The 20,990-nt window shown below is 36.9% G+C and overlaps 1 protein-coding gene across 5 annotated transcripts in view; it reads left to right on the top strand.

Annotated features, from left to right (window-relative positions):
- The window catches only part of Esr1 (estrogen receptor 1), a 375,741-nt gene that overhangs the window by 136,218 nt on the left and 218,533 nt on the right, over positions 1-20,990 (top strand). For all 5 annotated transcript variants that reach the window (XM_078018886.1, XM_078018887.1, XM_078018884.1 and 2 more), the window contains one exon: positions 228-418. In XM_078018886.1, the coding sequence (XP_077875012.1) occupies positions 228-418 (191 nt within the window). The remainder of the gene's footprint in view (positions 1-227; positions 419-20,990) is intronic.

Here is a 20,990-nt window from a genome sequence, read left to right as displayed (position 1 = left end):
ATAAACAATTTTTCCCTCAAGGTTAATACAGTAGGCAAACACCTTTTGTGGCAGCAAACAGCAAGAAGTAACAAAAGATTAGCTTACATTATGATTCATTATTTCAAAATGTCAGGATAAAGTGAATCTGCTCATCTCCTAAGCCTCTTATTCTTTAGAGGAGAATACATATTTTGTTTTTTCTGATGCTAATGGACTCACCTTTTTCTTCCCTTTTTCTCCCTCAGGCCAAATTCAGATAATCGTCGCCAGAGTGGCAGAGAGAGATTGACCAGTAACAGTGACAAGGGAAGCCTGGCCTTGGAATCTGCCAAGGAGACTCGCTACTGTGCAGTATGCAATGACTATGCCTCTGGCTACCACTATGGAGTCTGGTCCTGTGAGGGTTGTAAGGCTTTCTTCAAGAGGAGTATTCAAGGTAATAGTGTGTTGAAATCAACTTATTCTATGTTTGGTCCAAAGATCAGAAATGACCAAGGAAGGAAGACACAATCAGCTACTTAACACCAGTGGGTCCCACTAGCATCTTTGGTAGAATCACAGAGAAGAAATGGAATCTCACAGGAGCTGACAGATGCCAGGGAAGCTGTGGTTGAGTAATTCTGCTTCCTCCATTTGGCAAGGTCCCTACACTTTCCACAAATTCTATAGAGGGGGACTGTAGTAGCTGGGTCTCTGAAATAAAAGGAAATGTCTCTGCCCTGATTGGGAATTGGCGGATGGACATTCCTGTTCTGCAAGCAACTAAGCTTATGCACTATATTGTTTGTGCATAGTTATCTTACCGTGGCCTTATCCAGGTTGGTATTCTGTTCTGATCTTTAGTCCAGACCATTTCTATCTAGCTTGTTCCCTTCCTCTCTTCGATCTCTTTCCTGTCTCAATGGATGACATGACCTTTTGCTAATATGAGCAGACTAAATATCTAGTGACTTGAAATAGGGGATATAGCATCAGTACCAAGTAGTTACAAAGTATCCAACTGTAACATTTCATTCTGCTGCCTGCTCAATCTTTTTGTTGTATATGGTTTATCAATTGCAGCTTCTCTGATATAGTGCCAGCTACATTTTATGTCTACTCCAGGGTTGTCCATGTTGTGGTATTTCACAGGATAACCTAGAAGACGTCTATCATTTTTACTACTAAAATCTCCATTCTACAGATCCTTTATCAAAAAGTCTTACTGAATTTACCTTTTGTTTTAATAAGGGGATATTTTTCTCTGTTCTTATCCCTTTACTTTTTCAGATTCTGTGAAGCTTGGTCTATAGATACTAAGGATATTTCTGAGAGAGTTTTCACAATTCCCTCTTCAGAAATCTAGACTTAAGTAACTTGTTAAAAACTAGAATCTGCTAAATTAATAGACACTGACAGAAGAAGTGATTCTCAGGAACTTTCTGCTATGGCTCTTCACAGCTCTTATATGGCATGAAAACTGAGGGATGGTACATACTATTTATTTTTCCTTCCATTGCCAGTGGAATTTTTTTTTAAAGCTGTTCATATCTTAATAGAGTAGACTGTGAGGTCAATGTGATCCATTTAAAAAGCATTTTTCTTGACACTTACTGCTTTCAACATCTTTAAAACTCTGCTGTAAGACTTGTACTTTTTTTCAGTGTTTTTATAACAATTAGTGATATTATCTGGCAATAAATAAGTGTGTGTGTGTATACACACTGTTAATTTTACTAGCTGATACTATCATAATTCAGAAAAATTAAATTTAAAATTTATATCTTGGTTAAGGTTAGTATAAATACTTAAAAGTCTGACAAACATCTTCATTTGTTGTTTTACTGTTGATTTGATTTTATATAATCTAAAATACTATTTTTACTAAGCATTTAATCCAATAATGAAAATGTATCTGATAAAGGTAAGGTTAGTGAATAGGTTCAGCTATATACTTAGGTAAGTCAAATATCATGGACTTATTTCCATCATCAGAAAAAATGATTTAGAGAAGTGCAGGGGTCCACAAAGTTTTCTTATTTTAAAAGGGCCCAATAGTGACTATTTTAGCTTCTGCAAGCCATTCAGTCCCTGTAACAGGTACTCTCCTCTGGCATTGTAGCTTGCAAAGAATCACAGGTAATATGTAAATAAATGAGAGTGGCTATATGTCAATAAAGCTTTGGTAAAGTAGACAACTGACCAGAATTAGCTGGTAGAGCATCATTTACTGATCTATGATTTAATATTTATTTGATTTTATTTAGTCTACATATCACAGTTTATGGAAAAAAATGGGTGGTTTTTAAATCTAAAGTTCTGATTATTCATGTTTTGTTGAGAACTTATTCTGTACTTTCCTGAGGGAAATAGAAAATGTGAAAGATATACTTCATAATCCCACAGAATTTAGAGTTGTTTGGGAAGTTTATTTGGGGGAAACAAAAGTACTGGTTCTCACGACATAATTGTATAGTAAGTTAGTATAGATAAAGTGTTACTTTATGAAAAAGATAAGGAAAATAATAGATAAATGTAAGAGAAGAAAATAGTGTCAGTTATAAATGGAAACTTATTGAAATTGAAAGTAGAGGTGGCTGTCTTCCAAGAAACAATAGCATTATTTTTACAAATTATTTTCATCATATTTTTTCAACATTAGTAATAAACTACACAAGTTCCCATCATATTTAGTGGTATCTCCAGGCATTAAGACATCTGACCAGAAAATAAGAAAAAAGAAAGATACACTTAAAAAATATCAATGAAAAATCTGCTTATTGGTATGGTTTTTACCCCAAGTTCAATTTTTAAAAATAATTTCTGCTTACTCTTTGATACTTTACACACACACACACACACACACACACACACACACACGCAAAGCGTGCTCGCGCGCACACAGACACACACACACTAATCTCCATCTTGTATTCACAGACTAAATAGTAGAATTTCACTGAAATTGTACCATATAAAAATGAGAGTTTTATCTAGGTTCAGAAAGTTCTTATATATCATGGTGTGGTCATATATATAAAATTTCTTCCATGGGGTGAAGATTGAGTATGAAGTTCTGGAAGAAACCTAGAAACAAGGCAAAATTATTACTTCTAGAGATACAGAGGGACCTTAAAACTATTAAGTTCATTAATTTATTAATTTATTCATTGAATATTTCTTCTAGTAAAAGTGCTATGCAAAGCCCAGGGGGATGCAATAATAGAAAAGACCTGGTCCCTACTCTCATTGAGCTTATAAGGTAGAAGTAGAAATGAATAAAGAAACCAGCAATTAAATTACAGTGTGACAAGTGTCAAGCTCCAGGTGAATGCAGCGTTTTACAGAAGTCTAAACTTGACTCAGTCCCAAGGAGTAAGGCTCTCAAAGTTTCCTGATTAAAATTATGTCTGAAGGATGAGATAAGTGAGCAAGGTGGAGGACAGAATGTTTAGTTATAGAATGAGAATATGAGTGAAGGTCAGGAGGGAAGACAGAGTGCAGGGAGTTCTGTGAATAAAACTTCACAAGATTCATTTGCTGTTAGATTGAACAGAGACGTTCCAGGCTGTTGATTCCCTTTCCATTTTAATGCTATTTTCATATGTTGTATTGGTTTGTGCTGCTACAAGGGGATATGCCAGAGCAAGTTTAAATGTTTCCAGTCCTGTTTTTCTCATCAGAGTCTTGATAACTTGGAACTAAAGGTTTTACTGAACTTTTATGGCTCTTTATGAATCACACTGCCCCTCAAACACATTGAAGGACAGTGGAGGGGCTGGCACGTAGGTGGAAAGTTCTGAAGAGGCTGCGGCTCTCCCTGTTTTTCATGTTACTTAAGAAGAGAGCTAGGAGTGAGTATACATCAGATTATTCTCATGTTCTAAGTGTTTCGGTTGAAGAGGTAAAGTGTTTGACTTGAAAGCACACAGATTTTTATCCACTACTTAGTCTATAAACTTGATTACTTAAGAAATTGAGTAATGGCCTCCAGTTGAATGCATTTAAAAAAAAAAAAGCGAAGTTAAGAATGCTATTAAAGTCAGAAGGATGAAATTGAATATTATACGAACTTAGTAATCATTGTGGGCATTGGATTATGCCTTAAGGTATGTTTTAGATAGAGACTATGGAATAAGTTACATAAGCAGATCCAGTTATAGGTTCGGTAGCTGATATTATCTTTGAGTGCTTCTCCAAGGAAAAATGGTTCTACTGAGTTCACTTCTCTTACATTATTATTTCAGAAACCCTGAGCCATAGCAGGGCCCAAGGCTATCTATACACCATTAACTATGCTACCACTTCATATTCTATCTATGTATTCAAGTCACGCAACATTAGACCAATATACATGGCCAAGGCAGGTGTTAACCCACAGGTGAGCTGAGATGGGACAACGTGGTATCAGAGTGGAATCTGGTTATGTTTTAATGCAGTGGGAGTGCTTACATCCAACAAGGATAACTGAGTGCACAGTCCACCTGGACCTTAGAAAGCATTGGGGTAAGCTAGTCCAGGACCCTGGATAGCTCCTGCAAAAGCTGCTGAAGGTGTGCAGAGGCTTACTTTCTAAAGAAAGGTCCACTTAGCTGGTTCCATCCAGTCTGTAGACCTCTGTTGAGAGAGAACACAGTTATCCCAGGATTGACAACTCACGCTTGTTCACTCAGGATTAATTAGTTTTCATATTAGTGTCCAGCCTTCTGCTTGGTAGGTGAACCCCTATCTGGAAAGGGTCAGTGAACAGGTAGGCGTGGGGGCTCCTCTTGCATCATGTCACTGTTTTATACTGGTGATTTCCTCAGAGATGTGATTTGGATCCTGATAATATATGCACAGAAAAATATGAAGTCTTTTTTCTCCACATTTCTGTACTTTCCCCCCTTGCAGTACAGTCTCCATGCAACAGCAGAAGAGATCTTTTAGATTCTTAGCCAAACCATATGATCTTGAGCTTAAAACTCTCAATGAACTTAGAGTAAAATTTCCTTTGTATGGCTTACAACGGTCTACCTATTTACTTCTCCCCAGTTAATGGTGGTCCAGCCACACTGGACTTCCTTCTTTTCTCCCAGCATGGCAACATGTTCCTTCTTCAGAACCTAACACTTGTGGTTCTCTCTGTTCTATTGCTTGGAATGCCCAGATTTTCCCTGGCCAGCTATTTGTCATTCAGAACTCAGCCCATAACCACTTCCTCAGGTAGGTCTTCTTCAATTATCCTTCCTAAAAGGATCCCTACAGACCATTGCCCTGAAGTGTTGTTTTCTAAGTGCTCCCTTACCCTATCTTCTTTTCTTTTCTTTTTTCAATTCATACAGAACAATTGTGGTACTTATTTGTAGGGTACCCAATATTTTGATACATGTATACATTGCATAATGTTCAAATCAGAGTAAATGTTACTTCCTCAAGCATGTATCATTTACTAGTGATGAAAACATTCAAAATCCCCTTTTCTACGAAAAACAAAACAAAAATCCCCCAAAATTCCCAAACCAAAAAAAAAAAAAGCGTCCAATCAACAGTACTTCCCATTCCATCCTTCCTTATATTTGTGAGAGGGGAAGCTGAGAGTTATTTCATCCAGCATCAATCCTAGGCCACTTCAGCTGGCAGCTTGGTGAGCAACACAAAGAGGAAGGGGTTAAAAACCCTCTCTCTCTCTCAGTACATAACCCAAGAAGAAATAGACAGAAGGACACTGGGGTCATATAGGCAGTGACTATCCATTATCTGACTGTTGTGACCACGTCAGTGGACTCAATTCTTATTCTATCATTTTTCATTAAGATTTTTTTTCTTTTCTTTTCTTTTTCTTTTTATGTTGTTTGGTTTGTGGGCATACATACATTCATATATTTGTTTCTTTTTTCTCATCTTCTCTCATTTAAAAAATATAGTTAATTTTCCTTGCCTTATTTTTTGAGTGTTAGGGTTTTTGATGTGGTTAGTTTTTGTTTTGTTTTGTTTATTTGTCTCTCTTTTCTTCTCCTACTAACAGCCAAATTCTATTTTTCTTTCTTTATCTCTCCCTTTACTTTGATTTTGTTATTTTTCTCCTCCTTTCTTATAGCCAACAAAATAATTTCTTCTGGCTTTTTGGAAATATATAATGCATTATCATTATCTGTGGTCACTCTACTATGCATAGTGTACCAGAACTTCTTATTTCTCTCTAAATATAACTTAGTATATTGACCATCATTTCCCTATTCCTCCCTCTCCCTAGTCTCTGGTAACTGACATTTTACTCTCAATTTCTGTAAGAACCACTTGCTTAGATTTCACATATCATGTAAGATCTTGCAGCATTTGTTTCTGTGTCTGGCTTATTTCACTTGACGTAATGTCTTCCAGGTCTGTTCATTTAATTTTAAATGACAACATTTCCTTATTTTTATGGTATAGTAGTATTCCATTTTGTGTGTGTGTGTGTGTGTGAGAGAGAGAGAGAGAGAGAGAGAGAGAGAGAGAGAGAGAGAGAGAGAGAGAGAGAGAGAGAAGAGAGATTGATTTTCTTTATCTTTTCAAAATTTGATGGGCACTTACACTGATTCCATCGCTTGGCTGCTTTGGATATATACCCAATTGTGGGATTGCTGAATCATGTGATAGTTCTGTTTTTTAATTTTTTAAGGAATCTCCATACTGTTTTCCATAATAACTGCTAATTTAATATACCTACCAGAGGTGTGGAAGGGTTCCCTTTTCTCCATATGCTCACTAGTACTTATCCTTTGTATTTTTTGAAAATAACCATTCTAATTGGAATGAAGTAATATCTCATTGTGGTTTTGATTAGCATTTCTCTGATGATTAGTGATGTTGAACATTTTTTTATATACCCATTGGTCATTTGTATGTCTTCTTTTGAAAAATGTCTATTATCTATTTTAAAATTAGGTAACTGGGAAATTTATTGTTTGCTTTTTTTATTTGTTTTTATGTTATTGAGTTGAGTTCTGTGTGTATTCTGGACATTAACCCCATACCAAATGTAGAATTTGCAAAAATTTTCTCTTGTTTTATGGTTGTATCTTCACTCTGTTTTTTTATTTATGGTACAGATTATTTTTCTTTAATGCCCTTAAAGCTTTATGAAGATGTCCTGTTTATTCAGTTGTTTGATTTTTGTCTGTCTGCACCAGGTACTTCCTCCCTATATTTCCACACAAACTTGGTTGTAAACTCAATGGGAGCTGATTTCTGGTTGCTATAGCTCCTTTGCCTTTAGCACTGTTGGCCACACATGCACTGAATGGAACATGGGTCAAATGAATGATGGATACTGGGGTCAAAAGAATGATGGATAAAAACTCCTAGAGCATCTTTAAAAAGGCAGATTAGATTGGCAAGAAAAGTGTAATGCAAGTAGTACATGTGATATAAGATTGCAAAGAAATGGAGGATTTTTCATAGGCAATAAGAATTTTGGAAGATAATTTCAGAAATGTGAAATAGGATAAACCAGGAAATTGAGGAAGTCAGCCTTGAGATAACAGAGGGCTTACTGTGCTCTGTCCCTGTTTCCCCTCTTTGGTGCTGTAAAAGCAGGCATTCTCCAGGTCTGCAATCCTTGCTTTCTCTTCCTCCTCCTTTTTTCCACACAGTTTACTAGGGAATCTCCTACATATCTGATATGGATTGAAGTGTGTCCCTAAAAGAATATGCTGAAGTCTGAACCTCTAGTATCTCAGAAGGTGACCTTATCTGAAAATAAAGTTGTTTCAGATATAACTAATTCAGATCTTGGGGTAAAGTGGTCCCTTAACCCAACATGACTGATGTCCTAATGAAGAGGGAAAAGCGGACACCGACAGAGAGGAGAAATGCCATGCCCAAGGGAAAGGCAGGTGGGAGTGGTGCATGTCTAAACCTCACAGATGGTGGGCAAACACTAGAAGCTAGGAAGCAGTAAGGGAGAATCCTCCCTGGCAGATTTCAGAGGGAGCACGGTCCTGCCAACACCTTTATTTCAGATTTCTAGCCAGCAGCGCTGTGAGACAAAACTTTATGTTACTCAAGGCACTCATTTGGGGGCTGGGGATGTGGCTCAAGCGGTAGCGTGCTCGCCTGGCATGCGGGCGGCCCGGGTTCGATCCTCAGCACCACATACCAACAAAGATGTTGTGTCCGCCGAAAACTAAAAAATAAATATTAAAAATTCTCTCTCTCTCTCTCTCTCTCTCTCTCTCTCTCCCTCCTCTCTCACTCTCTTTAAAAAAAAAAAAAGGCACTCATTTGTTTTGGCAAGCCTAGGAAACTGACATAGTATATAAGGCCCAAAGTATCACAGCGATGCAAATACCTCTCAAGTCTGGCTCTTGTCCCATCTTGGCTTCTCAGTGATTATGGTGTGTTTCCCTCTGCAACCCACCAACCACTCCTCCTGACTGCTTGACGTATGGGTCCCTAACCTCACCACTGTCTCCAGCATCCAGATTTTCAAACTTGGAGTTAGTTACCTCCATGGTTTCTCTCTGCAATCTGTGTCTCTGATGTTACCAATCAGAAGGATTGCATAGTTCTGTTGAGTCTATCTTTCAAATGCAATTCCCTTTATTCAGAGTTGGTCCTTTAACCTTTAACCACGACCAAACATTAATTCAATATTTCTGTTTGTCTTCATTTGCTTTTTCTTCTTGCAAACCGTTTTGCACACCACCAGTCTGTTAATAGCCTTAAAGCAAATGACTAATCATATAAATCCTCTGCCTAGAATTCTTTGAAGACTTCTGAGACCATGGAATAACCCATGGCTTAGATGGCTATTTCAACATTTATACTGTCTTGTCTAGCTTGTCTTTCCAGTTGTTTTTAAGTAACTGCTTGTACTTGCATGAAGTAAACACTAGACAGACTGGATTATTTACTATTCTACAAATGCAATCATTCCATGTCTTTTCATATTTCCCTATAAGAATTCTTCCTCTCTGGTCAAAAGTAATTGTCATCAGAACCTCTGATGCTCAGGCAAAAAGATCTCTCTCTCTCTCTCTCTCTCTCTCTCTCTCTCTCTCTCTCTCTCTCTCTCTTCTCTCTTGACTTCCATAATAAAACTTTGTTCCATCAAATCACATATATTTGTGTTTCTCCCATATTGATATTAGCTTTTCAGAGGTAAGGACCAAATCAAGCTTTGTATTATAGGAGTCACTCAATGAATAAATCAAAGAATGAAACGAAGGTGAAGCTTGGTTTGTGGACTTTAAGTAACATAAAACCATCATGGGATGAAATACTCTTTAATGAAGTTTAACCTTCCACAGGCATGTAGGAAAGTTCAGGGAAGGGAGCAAATGAAAGCATAAAGACTAATTTGGGTGATGTTCCGTCAGTTTAGGTACATTATAAATTTGGACATTTCGGTGATTGTAAAGTGGGAAAAAAAAGGGAATAAAATGGAAGGTTAAAAAGATCATACATTGTATAAAGATGATTAAACATGTATTATCCAGGAAAGAAAGGAGTTAAAGATGTTCCAACAGAGGGGGAGTGACCTTGGAAATGAATGAACTAGTGAATTCAAGAGGAAGGCCAGTTAGTAGGGGCACAGGGTAAGTTGACTTCTAGACATGCTGAGTTTGAAAATGTAGCTGGGTCTGCAGATGGAAATATCCAGCAGCCACAGAAACAGAATCAGCACTGTGCAGACAGTTCAAGGGTGATTTGAATCAATTTCCTCAATTAATTTTAAAGGAGCATGATGAGAAGAATGGTCTAAATACTCCTTGAAGGTTGTGCATTATTAATAATGGAGAAATAACTCCCCATTACCTAATACCTAAAAGTCCCTGATATAATCAACTGATAGAGTGAAGGTTTATTTTGTCTCACAGTTTTGGAGGTTTCAGTCTATGGTCACTTGGCTTTTGGGCCTGTGGTGAGGCAGACACAATGGGGCAGGAGCTTGTGGCAGAAGAAGCCTGTCCATCTCATGGTAAGAATAGGAAAGGAAGAAAGGGGCTGAGATCCTCAGATTGCTTAAAGTCCCCAGTGACTTTAAGACCTCCCACTAGGTGCTGCCTCTTAAAGGTGCCTCCACTTCCTGTAGCCCCACGGCTGGGGACTGAGCCTTGACCACATGGCCCTTTGGGAGATACTTACTCAAACCACAGCAGAAACTCTAATATGTTGAAAGAGTTCCCTGAACTTTACCAAAACCTTGTAAGAAACATGTTTATTAATAAAAGTAGGCACAAGACCCTTCTAAACAAGAAAATCACAAATCAGCTGAACAGGGACAAACAATGCTCTCCAGGAGATTATAATTGAAAAGAGAACATGCTGGTACTAAGATAGTAAGTTACATACTGAAGCACAGGAACAAATATAAGCATTTTTATGATGCTCAAGTAAGAACTACTTTTTTTTTTGCAAATTATTTGTATTGTAGGAGTTCATAGCCCTCTTTTCCGACCAAGAGTTTGCCTAGTCTTTCTACTGTTTCTACTTTTAATTTTCAATTTTCCTTCTTATGGTAACATGCATATTATGCAACAGAGAAATAAAAGTATTGAAGCTGAAGAGCAGGAGGTCTTTAGTGTGATCACAAATGCACTGTCATGGAATTTTCGTATGAAAGTCGTTATAATGAATCTTTTTTGGAGAAAGAATTACCTGCAGGTATTGATAAATTGATAAAGAGGCAGAACCTAGTGGGAGGTCTTAAAGTCACTGGGGACTTTAAGGAATCTGAGGATCTCAGCCCCTTTCTTCCTTTCTTATTCCTTGCCATGAGAAAGAAGGACAGGCTTCTTCCTTTGCTACAAGTTTGGCTCCTGGTTCTCCTCAGAGGAAGAAAAAAAAAAAAAAAAAGACACACCATGAGAATCCAGATCTGAAAGCCTCATTCCATGCAAGAATCCCCCATTACCACTTTTAAGTGCTGGTCACTCTTATTGCATTAGTACAAAAATTAGACGTGTGTACGCACCTGCATGTGTGCATTTGAAGAAAGTCTCAGAAAAGGTAAAATCACAGTCTTCCTACGTGTGAAATGACAGTGGTTCTTCTTTTCTGTCCCTTTGGCCAGGCAATCTTTTTCTTGGAGGTAATTAAGACAAAATGCCTCTGACAAATAAAATCAGTATAGAACCCCTATTTTTTTTGGCAGCTTTTGTGGACACAGCTGAAGCTTTCAGAGGTCTTTAAAAACCATGGCAACAAATGCCTCTGAAGGGTAAGCAAAGGTTCCAAATGTTTTTAATCGCTGGTGATTTTTATGCTACCACTTCAAGCATTCTTCTTTACTTTTTGTTCACCTGATTGAAATTAAATTCCCAATTTCCCTACTAAGTGGTTCTATTCTGGTCATGGCATTGATTATTTCCATTAAAGTGGTAGTTTGTGCTCATATACAGTGGTTAAGCTCATCAACAATTCCATTAGAAAGCCCCATTTATGAGTGGCAATAATTTCCCACAAAAATTATAGATAGGCTTTAATGGGCACATTTGCAAAGGGCATCAACTAGCCCTCAGAATTATTGCTGACACTGTTCTTGCAAAACCTTACAGTAGTGGTCTGTGGTCTCATCCTGCCAGATTGGTCCCTCTTCCATGGAAAACTTCTGTTGATACCGTTATATCCTTTTTTTAAAAGAGAAAGGTCTGTTTCTCTGATACTCATTCAGAGAAAACTATGCATTTAAACATGGATTGATATTTTCTGAATTCATATGGTACAGTTTCAGCACTATAGATCCAGGTTATACCTCACCTCCTTTCCTGAAAAAAAGCCCCATTTGCTGCAAAATACCACATGCAAGAAAAATCTATTTCATAAATCTGCCATCCCACTTTATAAAACTTTTTCTTGCTACTATATTAATTCTGCATTTGTATATGAGTTAGAAAGCAGATTTATTTATTAATATATTTTAATATGGAAGATACTTACTTGAGAAAAAGAAAATATAGTGGGGAAAGTACTCTTATTGTTTCCCACACATTTTTGTATTCTTTAGCTGAAATAAAGAGATTTTATTTTTTCCATTGCTAAGAAAGAGAGGAAGAAAAAAAAACCTTAATTATTAAATTCAGTGTCTCTCTGTAATAGGCCTATATTCTTTGTTTTCTTTAAGAAAGAGTAAGTGGATTTTAAATTTTATCCAAATGAATATTATGAATAAATGCAGAATTACCATAATAGCAAGTAAAAGTTTTATAAAGTGGATGGTAGATTCATGAAATAGAATTTTCTTGTATGTGTTATTTTTTTCAGAAAAGAGAGCTTTTTTAGGCAAGAGAATAAGGCATAACTTATATCTATAGTGCTGAAATTGTAAAATCGTTATTCAGAAATCACCAGATTTAAGAATTTATAGGTGGCTGGTTAGACTCCATTTACAAATATGAATTATTTTGTGATTAAAATCTAAGCACAAAGATCTAGAAGGATGGCCGTATCAATTTAGTTTATTTCTGTAAGTGTTATGCACAAAGAAATTATGGTTTTTAAGATAATAAAAATTCACAATTCATTTCAAAATTACTGATAAAGAATTTCATTTGAAAACCATCACTAGTGTATGTTGACACTACTGTTAAGCAGTTCATGATGATGTAATGTAATCACTATGGAGGGGATTTTTCTCTTCATTTTTTGATTTCTAGCACATTGGTCCTTCCTCCCTGTCCACCAGCACCTGCAGGCAAGCCTTGCCTTCACCCTCCTACTTCAGTTCCCCTTTCTTCCTACTTCTCTCCCCTTAGCACATGTGCACTCTGAATGCTCTCAGAGACTTTCCAGCTCAAGTTCCCCGCATCCTCTTCTTCAGAGAGGGCTAACTTGTGGAGCTCAGGTACTTAATTTTTTTTTTTATTTCATTGGAATGGATATTTATTGAATGACCGTTTTAGTTTGGAAAGGTGAGAAATGCAAGCCATATCATCCCTAGACCCTCCAGTCCAATGAAGGATTCAGCTGGAACATTAATTGAACACCCAGGTTAAATTTAGCACTATAGGCTGTACTGAAGCTTTAGAAAGGAGCAAAGGAGTATTTCAAGAAGGACATGTGTGAGTTCAGAGTAGGGTATAAACACAATGCTCTAGAATAGGCTAGAAGCCTTTGTGGGGCAGATGGTGTCTGATTCTGTCCAGAACACCATAAAGAGAGGCTACTTCATCGCCAAGTAACCTGAGATTTGTTATTAGTTATTAATTGCATACTTAATTCTGCATGGTCAGTACTGTGAAGTAGCAGATAGCAACTTAGAGTAGGTTTTTAACTATTTGTAATATATTTTTAAATATTCCCAATGAATATCTTCAGCAACAAGTTTATTATGTATCTAGAGATTGGTTATACTTTGTAGGATGTGGGTAATAGAATATTTCCACTTATTTTTGAAGCTTAACATGGTAATTATATCAACATAACCTGAACATTCTCTTCTGTAGTAATATATAATGCAGAAATTGTGTAGGTAAACAGACTGTATTTAATGTTTTTTTTTATGATGATTTAGGTAAATAATTGGTTCCAAGTAAAGATTTATTTAGGAAGGCCTGATTTAGACCCAGTTATTATTATGTTTGCAGTTTTCTTGGTTTCTCCCCTGGTTTTAATTCTGTGAGATATTTATCAAGGATGCTTTAAAATTGGCTAGAGCCTTTTTCATCTAAGAGTTGGTAGTAAGCTTTTCTATAACCTGAGCAATTAGTAGTTGACAAACTTAGATACACTCTTTAATTTTTAATATGATGCCAGTAAAACTGGTCTCAGAGAAGGTAGAAAATTGTATGGCCAGCTTTTTATCAATTGCATTACATTAAAAGATGTTTGAAAGATTTCAGTTCCTTTCTCTTCCACTCTCAGTATGATACTTTTTCTTAAGGTCGGTAATGTCCATGCAATTGGTCTCAACAGGAGACAATAGCAAATGTGAGTCTAGGTCCTGGAAATACTTTCTTTCATTGTACTACCTGTTCTGTGTCCTTCCTCACTTTTTGTAAGTCCAGGAAAGAAGCCAGAAGCGCATGGGATGTGCTAGTGCAACTTTAGGGACAGGATGTTCTCCTTTCTCCTAATTTTGTTCCCATGTCTCCTCCCTGAGATAAGTAAGGGCATCCTACTCACACTCTTTGATTTTAAATATGTTTCCCTAGAATTGAAAATATTGTCAAGGGCCTAATGTGATAGTTATTGCTTATAAAATGCTTTTTAGGGGCCTAATTTTTCTGACTATAAGGTAGAAAAAAGAGATTGAATCAAAAGTTTCTTGTAAACACTTCCTTTTCTCTGTGTGTGTATGTATGTGTATGAATGCACACATAAATAGGTGTGTAAATAAATGTATATATGCACACATGCATGCACACACATAGAGCAAGAAACATTTATAAACTTTGAAAATGTGTGTACAAAATATCAATCTATTAACGGTACAGAATAGAGGACCCAAAGACAAACCCACATAAATACTGTTATGTCATAATGGACAAAGGTGCCAAAAGCATTAACCGGAGAAAAGATAGTCTATTTAACAAACGGTGCTGGCAAAACTGGAAATCCGTATGTAGCAAAATGAAATTAAACCCCTATCTCTCACCCTGCACAAAAATCAACTCAAAGTATATCAAAAACTTAGGCACTAGAACAGAGACCCTGCATCTAACAGAAGAAAAAGTAGGCCCAAATCTTCACCATGTTGGCCTAGGATCTGTCTTCCTTAATAAGACTCCTAAAGCACAAAAAGTAAAATCAAGGATCAATAAATGGGATGGATTCAAATTAAAAAGCTTCTTTTCAGCAAAGGAAACAATCAATAATGTGAGGAGAGAGCCTACAGATTGGGAGAAAATGTTTACCACATGCACTTCCAAAAAAGCATTAATCTCTAGGATATATAAAGAAGTCAAAAAACTTAATACTAAAAAAAAAAAACCCACCAGATAACCCAATCAATAAATGGGCTAAGGAACTGAATAGACACTTCACAGAGAAGAAATACAATTGATAAACAAATATATGAAAAAGTGTTCAACATGTCTAGCAATTAGAGAAATGCAAATCAAAACTACACTCAGATTCATCTCACTCCTGTCAGAATGGCAATTATCAAGAATAAAGACAACAATAATTGTTGGCGAGGATGTGGGAAAAAAGGTACACTCATATATTGTTGCTGGAACTGCAAATTCATGCAACCACTATGGAAATCCATATGCGGATGCTAATTCAAAATAAAGGTGGGGAGAAGAATAGCATTACCTTAGATTAGATAGAAGAAAATGAAAGGAGGGGAGGGGAGGGGATATGAGGACAGGAAAGACAGTAGAAAGAAACAGACATTATTACTTTATGTATATTTGTGACTGCATGACCAATATGAATCTGCCACATGTATACTCACAAAATGAGAAATTATATCCCATCTATGTATGATATATTAAAGTGCACAAATGCTTTCTACTATCATGCATAACTAATAAAAACAAATTGAAAATTTAACAAAATAGTGCCTAATTGCTGAATGATAGGATTAGGAATAAATCTGGTTCTTTTTTCTTATCTATATTCTTATTGTCTACAATTGACATCTTTTATTTTTGTAATTGAAACATCATGTAAAAGATCAACGTTACAGTTGATTAGCTGATTTTACCTTAGCATTTTCTTTATTCTTCCTGTAGTAGAGAAAGAGTGTTGTGAATCTACCAAAGTGCAAAGTGTTTGCACTTTGTTTTCAACATGTCTTTACTCTCAGTTTACACTAAAATACAGCTTGCATTTCATTCTCAAGTAGCCCATGTGAAATTGTATCAGGTGGGCACCGGTAGCTGAGGCCAATAGAATATTCCTTCTGAGCTGTTGGGAAATCACAGAAAAGGAGGCAGAAGGCGTTGTTGTGTGAACAATGCCAGTAGGAATCTAGATTTCTACAGCTGCAGGCCTGACCAGCAAAGTGACATATTTCAGTGACTGTTGACTCTAACCATACATCCACTGAAGGGAGAAGACAGCTGTCTGGAAGGGACTTGGGTTGTTGTCAGTCATGGATTGAAGCCAACTGCACACGTGGACTAGAAGCAGTCCTGCAGTCCAGAGACAGGGCTTGATCACCTCACCTTGCTTGTTTTCCCCTTCTCCAGCTCTGGGGACCGGTGACACCTAAAGTGACTTATGATGTGAACTCTAGCATTTCATTCTGCTCCCACTTCTCCATTTGCAAATTATATTTTTTGATTTTGTTTTTTAATTCTGAAAGTAGTTGGACAAAGGGTGAAAAGGTCTTCTGGAAGCAGCTGGAAGAATTGAAAGCAAAACATTATATAGGACTATAATGGAATCATTGCAGTAACGGCGATTCTTCTTCTCCTTCTCTCTTTCCTCCTCCCTTTCTTCTTATTCTATTAGCTGTAAATCTAGAACTTTGAGAACCCCTTGGGACAGAAAACTCCCCATTGACAAGAAGCTGGTGCTCTGGTCTTCTGGGGCTGAACTATCTGAAGTCCCAGGGAGTTCTGAGCTTGGCCTTGGTGGCTGCTAGCTGCTCCAGGGTAGGACCAATGGTGTGACCAGATGTACAAAGAGCCTTTTCTCTGTGTTCATATGGCCCTGTGGTGAGCGACCTTTTTCTTACCTAAGATCAAAAACAGAGTATTTTGTTATAGTCTCTTAGAAGTTTTGAGGACCAATGTGATTTTAATTTTAGAGATTAATCTTTCTTAGGTGACTCTCATAATGCTAGAACTTCTCTATCTAAATTAATTTAAAAGCCATGAAGACTTTTTAAAGCCTTTTATTTGCATCTCTTTGAAAGGGAGCTCTTTAAAAAAATAATAAATTAGTCCCTTTGCTCTTATGCAGTTTGCTTTGGAATGGGCTGAAGTTAAGAAACCATTGAAATAGTCAAGGAGAGTGGTACAGAATGTTGGATGGACCTGCAGGACCAACAGAGGGTCCCAGGTTGTGCAAGTAACAACTGATGGTGGCCACGTCCTCACCACATGGAGGAAAAAGGCTGCTTGTTAAGGAGAGGCAAAGGCTGGTTAAAATAGAACTGGCAACAATTAACAATGGATTCTCTTTTTTTTTTTTTTTTTTGGTACCAGAGATTGAACCCACTGAGCCACATCGCCAGCCCTCTTTATATTTTATTTTGAGACAGAGTCTCTAAGTTGCTTAGGACCTCACTGAATTGCTGAGGCTGGCTTTGAATTTGCAATCCTCCTGCCTCAGCCTCCTGAGCCGCTGTGATTGCAAGGATGCAACACCGTGCCCACTGGACAGGCCTTTGAGGAAGAGATATGATGTGATTCTGAGATGTTGAGTCAGGATGGCTGAAAGAACACTGAAGTTGATGCTTGAACAAATGATATATGTAGATCTGGAAGGGAACTAACTTGGAAATCCGTCTGGCTCACTACCCTGCCTCTTAATCCTTTTCTCTCTGTTTTTGGTATTTTACCTATGAATGAATACATTATTTTAATTGCTTCATTTATCTTATAAGGAGTTTAGCTTAGTATTTTAAGTATAAATAAAACCACAATTGGACCTGGTCTGGTGCCATCTTGTTTAGGACTACACTTTAGCTAAAAACTATAGCTGGATTAGAAATTATATATATTATTCATGGTATGAAGCTGTTTAAATACTTGGTGCATTTGAAATGAAAGCAGTAGGTATTAAAGACAGAATCATTTACCAAGAAATAAGAGGTGAGATTGATTTATTGCTTCAAGACTAGTGGAAACTTGTTTTCTTCAAAATCGTCTTTGTTTCTGTTTCCAATTAAGTGTGGTGAACTTTTATAAAAGACGTATAAATCAGGTCACAGGAGTATTCTCCTAAAAAAAGAAAAAAAAAAAAAAACCTCTACAAGGGGCCATCTCTATATGGCTAGAAGCTCTACACCTGCCATTGTGGCAGTGGATGAAGACAGTTCAGTAAAACAGCTTCCTGTTCATTAACCTTTTCTTTTTCCTTTCTTCCCCCTATTATTTTCAACTTCCATGACTTATGAGATGCCAAATAGCATAATTAGTCTTTACCTTCAATGTATTTTTGCAGTTTTGGATCATATTTTGACACAATTTATAAAATGTGCTTAATAAAAATGACTATAACATCTGTCATAGATTACTATGTTTCATGGAAATATAGTTGTCACTATTATAACTTATCTGTGTAGTCTTAGAAAAATCATTTCATGAATTTGTAGGGCTTATAGCTTTGAGTCAGCAACTCAGACTAGCTTGGGGATAGGGGGAGATGAAAAGGAAAACATGTTGCTAGAAGGTCACTTGAGGGTCTTGGTTAACTGCAAGCAGGACAGGAGTGCAGGTAGGTCTCAGTAAAGAAAGGCTAGTTAAAAACTTTACCGAAAAAGATGATGGAGTGATAAAATAAAATAAAGAAAATTCATTGTTTTTTACTTCATGGAGCTAAGTGAAAAATCCCAGGGTCTCAGAGCAAGTCAGGACCCCAGCCTTGCTTCTGCTCCTCTCTGTGACAGCTTTACGTCCTCCATCGGTGAATCTACATGAACCCTAAGGTGGGAAGCAGGACTGGCAACAGCTGCCAAGCTTCACAACCTGTGACATTTTTCAAGCTAACAAATATTGTGAAAGCACTCTGATTGGCCTAGTTTTGGTCAGGGACACACCTCTGCATGTTGTCAGGAGGCAGAGTCACATGCACAGAGTTGGTTCCTGGGGTAAGCCCTGTGAGGTCATTAGGAGTCAATTATCTTCCTTCCTGCTATTCCTCTTTTGGTCTTCAAAAACCAGTGTCTCTGAACTTCTGTTTCCTCAATTATAAATGCCACAGTGGTTCTGACCTTGCTGGATGATGCAGTGATGAGAGATCATGCTTTGAAAAGAATCGTCGTCATTATGACCTCGAGTGGTCTCTGCCCTCTTTCTATTCTGAAGCTAAGTGGAGCAAGTAACTTAACATTTCATTATTTTATTTCTACAACCATCTTTACTTCTTATGTCTTTTTAAATTTATTTTTTTTTAAAAAAAGTTGTATATGTTTAAGGTGTATAATATGATGTTTTGATAAACACAAGCATAGTGAAGTAATAACTGCATTTGAGCTAGCATATCCATTGCTTCACATCTCATATACTACCATAATTTGTGTGTGGTGAGCACACCTGAGATCTACTCACAGAAAACTTCCAGTGTACAGTACTGTATTATTAACTACAGTCACCCATGCTGTACTCGAGGTTTGTAAACTTTTTTGTCCTACATACAACATTGTATTCTTTGACCAACATCTGTATCCTTCCCTCTCTCTCTCTCTCTCTCTCTCTCTCTCTCTCTCTCTCTCTCTCCTTAACCGTGTGTGTGTGTGTGTGTGTGTGTGTGTGTGTGTGTGTGTGTTATAATATTATTTCTTCTTTTTGGGGGGATGAGTAACCAGGGATTGAACGCAGGGTCACTCAACCACTGAGCCACACCCCCAGCCCCTTTTTGATTTAGAGACAGATTCTCACTAAGTTGCTTAGGGCCTCTCTAAATTGCTGAGGCTGACTTTGAACCCATGATCCTCTTGCCTCAGCCTCCAAGGCCATGGGGATCACAGACATGTGCCACTGTGCCTGGCTGATAGGGTTTATTCTTAACAAGGAGATGCTGCTATTTGTGACAACAGGGATGAATCTTAAGGACATTGAACTACTTGAAATAAGTAAGACACAGAAAAATACCCATTACTTCTCAAAACCAGAATTTGAAAATTAGTTACCATTGTGCTATAAAAACAAGAGATGAGAGTTTTTTTTAATAAAGACTTGGAATCTTTATCACTTATGTTTTTTTTTTTACCTTAAAATGTTAAGCTTCAGGCTGGGCACAGTGGCAATGCCTATAATACCAGTAGCTGAGGAGGCTGAGGCATGAGGATTGCGAATTCAAAGCTAGTGTCTGCTATTTATTGAGGCTGTAAGGAACTCAGTGAGACCCTGTATCTAAATAAAATACAAAAATAAAAGATAAAAAAGGCTGGGGATGTGGCTCAGTGTTTAAGTGCCCCTGAATTCAATACCTTGTATAAAAAAAAGTGAGCAAGTATAGTCTTTTTGAGTCTCTGTAATATCAAGAAGTACATCTTTTCTTATATATAGCAGAGACTGAAAAAATTTCTTGGATGAATTCATTTTTCTTTTATTGCTGAATCATTTTTTGGATAAAGTTTCTAACTAGCATTTCCTTACTTAAATATATATTTAAAGAATGAAGATAGTATTTAACTGCAAAGTACAGAATGAGAGCAACAATTTAAATTGAAATTTGTTGTTTCTATAGATTAGTGAAATATACTTTATGGGACTAGGTGAGTCTTACTACTCTATTTTTCTTGCTGTGTTTTTGATAGTGACACCAAGAATATAATTTTTCCTTTTCATGAGATCATTCTCAGAAAGTGGGCTCTGCTTCCACATAAACCTAGCCTTTTTAGTGAATTAAAAAAGAAAATCAAACTTCATAATAACCTTCATAATTGCTACTTTGAAATGGGAATTTGGAATGACACCAAGTTATTAATCAGTAGAAAGAGAGTAGATTGCAAAGAAGTAATTATGCCAAATTTAACACCTCTTGAAATATATTTTGTTAAATAAAATATAGTCTGTCTTCCTTGTTCTCATTTGTAAGCACCTAGTAAAATTCCAGTAACAAGAATCAGGGAACAATACATTCTGTGTTCACAGATGGGTTTCACAGATTTGGGCTTCCCTCAGACTGTAGGTGAGCATGTACCTTTTACTTTTTGAAGAGGAGAGGTAACTGCATTTACTTTACAGCCCCGAAGTGAATTATTAGTCTATGTTAGATCATCTATGGTAGAGGCATATTATGACTTTCACATAGTTCTGGACAAGTTAGAATGTAATTCTTGGTTGTTTAAATAGGTGTTTGGACGTAGTTTGTCAAGAGGATTGAATAAATGGCTGTTTTTCTTACATTTCAGCCTGCTTTTTCAAGCCTTAGAAGTTTCATAAGCTCTGACAGTTAGCCTTTTGCTGACTGTGGAGGATTTTTTTTGTGTGTGTGCA

Source organism: Ictidomys tridecemlineatus, chromosome 8 (genome assembly GCF_052094955.1).
Source record: "Ictidomys tridecemlineatus isolate mIctTri1 chromosome 8, mIctTri1.hap1, whole genome shotgun sequence".
Classification (NCBI taxonomy): Eukaryota; Metazoa; Chordata; class Mammalia; order Rodentia; family Sciuridae; genus Ictidomys; species Ictidomys tridecemlineatus.
The sequence above is the reverse complement of the archived record's forward strand: the minus strand, read 5'-3'. Positions and strand labels throughout refer to the sequence as shown.